Below are 8,731 nucleotides of genomic sequence, written 5' to 3'. Positions count from 1 at the left end.
TGCATTTTAACTTTAAAATATATTTCAAAAGGCAAGAAAATAAGGTCTTGCTAAAGAAAGAAACAAAGTGTTTATACTTGTTCTCTGTCAAGTATTAACACAAGTTTACCATCATGATGCCAAACGCCATAACACCACAAAGAAAAGGTAGCAGAAGAAATTTACCATCCCAATGTTGCTGAGTCATGGGTAGATTGAGGAGTTAGCATATACAGTCTATGGTCACAAAAGAAAAATCTTTTGTCGTTTGCTTACTTTGGATGTTGTAATGCCATTCTGTGCATAATGTGTAAAAAGAAATGCGTCAAAGGTCTCCTCGTGTCTCGAAGATTCGATATTACAGAGTTATGTCATGACTTATCATCATGCAAAAGCACACAAGACAGCTGCTTGGATTTGTCTTTGACACATTAAAATTATATCATCAAGTAAGTCATGAAAAGAGCCACATTCAAGACTATTTTGCAGTTTTTTGTGGTCTGTAACGTGACCCTACATGTAATTCCAATGTATTCGAGCGTCAGTAAATGCAGCAGTCCCTCGGCGTGCCTTGCGTAGTTGCTAAGTGGATAGGCGGAAAAACAAGGGCGTCATTACGTACAGCGGGACGTCTCAGAGAAGATAAACAAAAAGGAAGGAAGCCGTCGGCCATACAATCGCGGCAAAATCGGTTCAAAAATTTAGCTTGCGAGCTACAGTTAGCAACTACATGTGCCCTTTTTAGCTTAGATAACTACTAGTAGACGTTCACAGTCATGGACGAGGCAATAGTATTTCGTATGAGTGCATTTTCGGAGCAAGGAGGGAGGAAATACATGGAGGATGTTGTCGAGATAAGAATCGAGTACGAGCCGACGCCAGTCGAAGATTATCCAAAGTCGCAAAGACATGGAGGACAGGGAAAAGCCGAGAGTGAGCCTACCAAACAGACTGAAAATGAGACACATGCTCACAACGTTGCTTCTGATTGTGGCCCAGCTTCCGCAGTGTGGGTAGAGAGTCTATCAAATGAGGACACTGACAACAACAGTGCGCCGGTATCAGACGAAAAAGTCGCAGAGCACGTAGTGAACACTCGGAAGTCTGTGGCGTTTTTTGCTGTATTTGACGGTCATGGGGGCCGAGAAGCAGCACACTTCGCAAGAGAGAATCTGTGGGATTTATTGAAAAGGCAGCGGGGGTTTTGGTCGAAGGATCATAGTGAAGTGTGTGCTGCTCTTCGGAAAGGGTTCATCGCATGTCACCATGCCATGTGGAAAGAGTTACGTAAGTCACCGAAGTTAAGATTGCTTGCAGTTTTAAAATGCGTATTCATTTTTATATGTAACATTATTGCTACATATTGCTCTAAATCCGTGCTGTCACGCAGTCCACAGTGTGGATGTAGCCTGTCTCAGCAACGTTAGGCAGCAAACTGTGTCACCTGAGGCTGAATCCTACTCAGCTGGTATGATGCCCAATCCTTTGCCGACTGGCCCACCCCGTAACAGATTAACACACGAGCTGTCATCTGACCATGACACAGATTTCAGAGTTGACATAAACCACACAATATAACTTTTTTTTATTTAATTTTAATTTGTTGGTGTTTATCTTCTGCATCACAGCTCCTGCATTTGACAGTGTAATACCATGATGGCGGCCTATTCAGTTTTAACATTGCTTTTCCTGAAGAATGTGTGTTTTAATTCACTGTCAATTTGACAGGAACATAATGCATTATCCTTTTTTATATGAGATACTCTGATATTATTATTGTGGAAGATCGTGGCTTGAGGAACATTAAGCCAACAAACTCAGCCAGAATCTAGCTATTTTGTATCGCCAACTCTGTTCTAACGTGAACAGGCTGGTAATTCAAAACTAGCTTAAGAACTCCCCATGCGTGGCTTTTAAAACTCAGATCACATCAATACATTAAGAAGAAAACGGAGAGATCAAGAGAAAACCGTGATGTCCACAACCACAGAGAAGAACATAGCAGACATACTGGATGAAGTACTACATATTAAAGTAAAAATGGACAAAACAACAAAGTCAAAAGGGTCATTTTGGAGAGAATACTAAGATATACTAAGAGAATGTAACACTAGTTAAGCCTGAGGTGAAGCCATGTCTATAAACAAGCCTCAACAGCATGTGACTGGTATGATTGCAGTGATGTTTTTCTGTGGTATTATGAGTTAAACCTATTTAATCCTGCTTTTATTTATGTGATAGCGATAGAGTTGGCTTGCTTTCTTTCTGTGACTGGGTCTAAACCGCTATGGGGTTAAAAAAAATACAAATACATCAACAATTGTTTTACTTTTAATGACCTCCTGTTGATGCTGACGCTTTGGTATAATTTAGTAGCGTGCAGATGCAGAGAACCAAAGAACCAAACAATTCCCTGTGGTTACACATAACGTCATAGGCTAACTAAAGTTTACTGTTTAATGTTTGTTTACATGTGTTCTGCTAATATCCAGTATCTTGTGGTAGACTTTTAAAGACGTGACCTGGGTTAGATAACACCAGAGTGGAAATCAGACATAAGTCCAGTAAGATATTTCTACCTTACTTACTGTCTGTTTACCTTCAGTGTGCCCTCTTCACTAAGTTCATACCAGTGTTACTTTTAACAAAAGTGGTACTCAAATCATTTACCACTAAACTCAGTAGCCTGTATGTTGCAATTTATTGCTGTAAAATAGAACTGGTTCTATTTTAACAACAGTTTGGCATTGTGTTATAGCCTTTACTGATTCTGCCAACAGTGTTTCCCTTACAAACGTTGACCATATTTGATCAGTGAGTAGCATTAATCAATTAACTTTTTTATTTATCTGTTTCCCTTACAGCGGAGTGGCCAAAGACTATCACTGGCCTGCCCAGTACGTCAGGCACCACGGCCAGCGTGATTGTGATCCGTGGAGTTCACATGTATGTTGCCCATGTAGGGGATTCAGCAGTAGTGGTTGGAGTGAAAGAAAATGACTCTGATATCACACTCCAGGCCCTCGAAGTGACACAAGACCATAAACCTGAGCTTCCCAAAGAAAAAGAAAGGATTGAACGACTGGGTGGCAGGTGAGTTGGTGAACAGGGCGTTTCAACATTGCTGTGCTTTTCCTGTTGAGCCTTTGTACTGATGTGTGTTGTGCTATTCTTGTGCCTGTAGTGTAATGAAGAAATCTGGGGTGAACCGTGTTGTGTGGAAGAGGCCCAGACTGACCCACAACGGTCCGGTGAGGAGGAGTACAGTCATTGACCAGATCCCCTTCCTGGCTGTGGCCCGATCCCTTGGTAAAGATGACACCCTGTTTGTTAGTGTCTGTAAACGTAGACTGTATGGTAAATGGTAATTTGCAATTACTCCCAAAGTAATCATATTTTCGTATATCCTGAAAGGTGACCTGTGGAGCTACGATTTCTATAGTGGGGAGTTTGTGGTTTCTCCGGAGCCTGATACCACCGTGATGACCCTTGACCCTAAACGGCATCGCTACATCATCCTCGGCAGTGATGGACTATGGAATATGATGCCACCCAAGAATGCTGTCAACATGTGTTACAGCCACGACAAAATGGTGGTACGTAATTCTGTAACAAGTACACCGCACCAACTTTTTTGAGAAGTCAAAATGAATCATCTAGTGCTGAAAGTGATTTTTAGATTTACAACTTTGACAGAATAAAAAAAGTCATCAGTATTGATCAGAATGTGATTATTTAGCTTTGATTTTCATATCAGTTTGGAGCCCCGAAGTGTTGCCATTTACAGGATTGTGATATCAAAATGATTTTGTGCAATCCTTCATATTATTTCTCCTTCTGCTACTTCTCTATGACTTCCAGGGACCAAAGGGAATGTCTTGCGCCCGCCGGCTGGGATGCACAGCCCTACTGTTTTGGAAAGAGCGGATGCTCCGTGCAGACAACACGACAGTCATTGTCTTGGCCCTACAGGAGCACGGCGGCCCGCCTATCCCTATGCATCGAGATGAGATTGTTGTTGACATGGCTACAGGAATTGACCATGTTCCATACCCAGGAACTACTTATAACACATGTGAGGTCCCAAAGGTCAGTGCTTTTTTGCATCCTCATTTTGTAATATGTCATTAGGATGAACCATGTAAGTCAGACAGGCAAATAACAGATACTTTTTTTTTAATATACAGAGTTGGTCACTGCAAGTGAAAGTACCTCAGGACCACCCTGACAATGGATGAAATATACTAAATATTTGTGTGTGTTTGTTTGTTGTTTGCCTCTCACTGTGTTGTCCTTTTATATATTCCAGTCCATTTTTTTATTGTCATTTTGTGTAATACATTCACCAGTTAAAATAATGAAGGCTTGTACTCAAACATGGCTGTTGACTTAAGGTCATAGCAGGTTCTGTCAGTGCAGCAATGGCTTCAACGAATCACTCTTTGTTTTCGGGGCCAACAGGCGGAGCATGAGGATGACATGTTTTATGAAGAAGATGAGATATATGGAGAAGAACATGAGGGATGGCCATGCCTGGAGTGGTAGTGAGGTGACTGCTCAGTTATAAAAATGTATCACAGTGTCAGCAACATGACCCCCCAATGATTTAATTGATCTATTGCTTGAATAGCCAGGTTTGTCTTGTTGAAGCTGGTGGTAGAAATTGATTTGGATATAAAAATGACAAACTTCCTTTACAGCTGGTTAGTCCTACCTGATTGGGAGCATTGGTTACAGTGGTATTGATGTTGTACTGTTGTAGATCACCTATTTCTTTAAATGTGTTGCCTAGTATTTACTAAAGTCATTCATGAAAGTGAGGTAACCAATTCAGAAAACGCTGAGTAATTCAGTGTTTTCTGAATTGGTTTGTTAGGTAAAGATGGTAAACAATCATCAGAGCCACCTTGAACCTTCTTCCCATTGTAGCCAATAGAGGGAGACAGGGAAGTTGCTGGCTTATTAAATAAAGGTTTGTGCCATTTCCCAAGAGCATGTGTCTCCAGTGCAGTTCTGTTTCAGGTTGGTCCTTTTTTGTATTACAAGAAACAGAACAAAACCAGATGCAAAGATACTGAAACATTTTGAAAAGACAATTCACAGTGCCAACACTAATCACAGTGTAGTGGATATCACACTCATAGTTACTTATAGTCAGAGACAATATGTATCAAGTGAGAAGACAGTAACATTTTTCATGATTTGCTTTTCATATATTACTGTGTTCCTCAATCGAATAGGTATGTGCTTTCTATACTCTTCTAAGAGGTGAGGGATTTTCATTGGAAGGAGAAGGTGACGGTTAGATTTTCATATTTTACCTATTTTGCCTCAGTAATACTTATAAACTGACCATTTATATGTATTTTATTTAAAGTGAATAGATAAAAGACCTGCCTCCCATATTACCCAGCTTCAGCAGTCTTTCAGTTGAAACTCACAGATCTGTATTTAATTCCTACATTCTCTACAATCCACATTTTTACTTGATCATGCAGCACACCTCATGCTCAACCACAAGAACACATAATCCAGTATTGTTTCAAACTATTGTTTATTTCCATGATTTTAGTCTTTGTCCATTTGTAACAGCATTATCTGTTTGTCTCATTTTAATTTTAGATTGACGAATGGCAACTTGTGTTTCAAAGTTCTTTTTTTTCTTGACAGAAAAATTAAACAGAATTTGAATTTACCTGTATATTTATGAATTAAAAATTATATTATTTATATCAGTAATTGGACTGAATGATTCATTATTAACTTTTAATTTTAATTATATGTTTTGATTTGTTTAATTTCAGCGGAGCGATGCAGTGAATGCATCCTCCCCATTCAAAGACAGTTCCACAACACTGGAGCAGGCATTTGGGCTGTATGAGGCAGCCTTCTGTGCCACTGCACAGCTCTTACCTGACGTCATCTCTGTGCGGGCCACGCTGCCCCCCTCAGATGGTTGTGTGAGTGTTTTTGAAAAGCAAGACTCGACAACCCAAATGGACTGTGCTACTTCTGCTCCTCCGTTAAAAAGGCCTCGCCGCTCTCCGCACACCCCCCCTGAACTCAGAGGTGCTCACCGTCGCCTTGGCAGGTCCTCCAACAGCAGCGTCCCCCAGAAGATGCCTCACAGCTATGTACAAAATGAACAACCAAACGATGGTCAAACTTGTGCTCAAAAAAGAGAAATAAGCTCCTCTGAGGAACACAGTATCCTGCCACCGCACCGCAACTCTGCCTTGTGCGTGTGCTGAATGTTGTCTCAAAGGAGCAGTGTCCTGAGACTAGGATAATCTGCATCATGTCATCTTTACTCATCTATCAGGTGTGCCACAGGACGATACCTAGATGTATACTTTTTATACAGAGTCTTTTGTTTTTGTAAATATGTGAGAAAACTGAGATTGTAAATGTGTTGCTGTCTTGACCTTTTAGTCTTGCTCTTCTTTCTTGCCCCCTCCTTTTTAAATTTTAGTGTTTGCGGAAATTACAAATTTTAGATCCATTAGAATCTACACAATCTATTTTAATACTTAAAAATATGTATAGTATATCCAAAAGAAGTATTTTCAAGAAGATAGATCACTACAATCTGAGGTAAACATCAGTTCACCAGAATTGTGTCACATGCAAAGAATTAACTATTTTAGATGTTTTGACTTGGTGAATGCCATGACATGGCCATTTTTCCTTGATCGGGGTTAATACCTCAGACCAGTTGTTTGCAGTCTTTCCTCTTAGATGAAATGTGTTACTATGCCATTGTTTGATGGTTATTTTACTGTTTCATGGTGTTGGGGCGTATTGTTGGTTAGTTGTCATCTGACGACATTAGATTCTGAGTTTCAACTTCTGAAGGTGTGTTATTCAGATGCAGTAGTTGCCCCTGATAGTGATAAAACTGCAGGGTACGTAACAATAGACAACATTTGACAAGCACTGATCTGAGGTCATTATGAGAGTTTACTTTAAATCTATATTATTTGTTTTGTGTCTTTACCAGTGGCTAAGTGTGTACTGGTCCCATTCGCTACTCTGCTAACTGGTGTATCTTGTGCATAGCTTGTGAGGAGATGTAAAAGGGTCAGTTCACCCAAATCAAGACAAAAAATATAGAACATATTCTTTCACTTACCCTTGTGGTTTCCATCCATGTAGATCTGTGTGTTTTAATGAACTGACCCTTTAGATGGTACCTGGAGTGTGCTTGACCCTGGCTTGTGTCTTTTTGTTTGTAGGACGTCCATTTCTTTTTTAAGTGTCCACTAGGCACTAACACCATTTTAAGAGGTCTTCCTCGTTGATCTTAAATTTTGTTCTGATCTTATACCTTAGGTACGTATGTTAAATACAGGAAGTGCCCAATACATGGTGTATATACAGTGAATAACCGTGATCGAAGCTCTTAACTTTTATTAATATGGCAGCTCAGTTACTGTTCTAGCTGATTTGTTTGCCTTTTTTTTTATTTTACATAAATGTGTCATGTTTGCCTTAGCACAAACAAGTCAGAGGTGCTTTTCACATATGTGGGACTCAAACAGGTGAAAATCTCTAGGTTATGTCAATGTAAGTAAGGCTGTGGCAGCCTCAACCATGTATCATGTACCTTCAGTTCTACACCACTATCATTTTAGCATTCTCACTGTAGCACACTGAACCCGGTTGATGTTTTTCAGTTATTACATAGCAGTTTGTTGGTTTTGTACAGTGTGTCAATATGCAATAGAAGTTGTACAGTACATTATTATGCAAAGTTATTGGGTTTTTCAGGAGTCTGGCATGCTCGGATCTTATCCATATGTTGTGAAGTGTCCAGAGGTAATGGATGTCAATGCGCATGTGGTTTGTTTTTGCATCTGGCTTCATATCCACCTCCACCAGTTTTCACGACTAACTGTACTTGTTACATGCTTTGAAAGTGACTGGATATACAGTGTCTGTGTGTTGTAATAAAGTTCTCATTTTCCAATTGGTGCAGTCATGTCTGATACGGTGTCTGTGTCATCACAACAATATCCAGTCCAGTGTGTGGAACTGTTATTGTGACTACGATTAATGACCTCAGCGTGTTTCTCTTTCGTAAAGTAACTTTTGGATCAACTTTGTGAATAGAATCGCTTTTATATTGCCGTCAGTTACTGTGCAGCTTGAATGCAGAGGTAATGCTTTGAAAGTTTAACAATAACGTTATGTTCCAGTAGATGGCGACAATGTAAAAGGAATGAACAGTTGTCCCTACACCAGAGGTTTTCAAAGTGGGAGGCAGGCCTCCCCAGGTGGGCTCCAAACAGTTTCAGGGGAGGCTCAGTGAATTCAGGTGAAAAAATATTACATTAGTTATTTCATTAGTTATCAACAGGAGATCACATAGAAAATCCTAAATGTATGTGATCTGGTTATAGAGAGAGTTCACAGAATTAGTAGTTTTGGGGATTTATTGACTCCCAGAGTCAGGAACTAAAACATGTCTTAGCCTCTTATGTTTTAGATGGAGACTGAGTTGAAGTGACGTCAAACAGCAATATTAGGCTATCATGGCTCAACACATGAGTGTATTGGCATCAAATAACATAGGCATTCAGGAATTAAGCAAGTAAAATAAGGGAGGGTGGGGAGGCGCATTTTCCCAAGCTTTGTCTGACAGGAGCCCTACCGTCTCAGACTTTGAAAACCCCCTGCTCTACACTAACTATCCTCTTCAATTTCTTGTTGCACACACTGTTTTGTTAATCATTTACAATAGACATGCATT

At 40.0% G+C, this 8,731-nt stretch overlaps 1 protein-coding gene across 2 annotated transcripts; it reads left to right on the top strand.

The window, feature by feature from the left end:
- The first annotated feature begins 608 nt into the window (after positions 1-608).
- LOC119895553 (protein phosphatase 1D-like) lies at positions 609-7,952 on the top strand. Of its 2 annotated transcripts, XM_038708734.1 has the most exons (7): positions 610-1,266; positions 2,844-3,072; positions 3,164-3,288; positions 3,394-3,575; positions 3,841-4,068; positions 4,441-4,528; positions 5,784-5,920. In XM_038708734.1, exons 1-6 carry the CDS (start codon positions 756-758, stop codon positions 4,522-4,524), a joined length of 1,359 nt encoding a protein of 452 aa, XP_038564662.1. In that variant the 5' UTR covers positions 610-755; the 3' UTR covers positions 4,525-4,528; positions 5,784-5,920. The 2 variants fall into 2 exon arrangements, with proteins under 2 accessions (XP_038564660.1, XP_038564662.1); XM_038708732.1 differs by lacking the exon at positions 4,441-4,528 and having other exon boundaries at positions 609-1,266; positions 5,784-7,952.
- The last annotated feature ends 779 nt before the right edge of the window (positions 7,953-8,731 follow it).

Source organism: Micropterus salmoides, unplaced genomic scaffold (genome assembly GCF_014851395.1).
Source record: "Micropterus salmoides isolate LMB-PRFRI ecotype aquatic unplaced genomic scaffold, ASM1485139v1 Ms_hic_scaffold_9, whole genome shotgun sequence".
NCBI lineage: Eukaryota > Metazoa > Chordata > Actinopteri > Centrarchiformes > Centrarchidae > Micropterus > Micropterus salmoides.
Note: the sequence above shows the minus strand (reverse complement) of the source record. Positions and strands in the feature narration are given on the sequence as shown.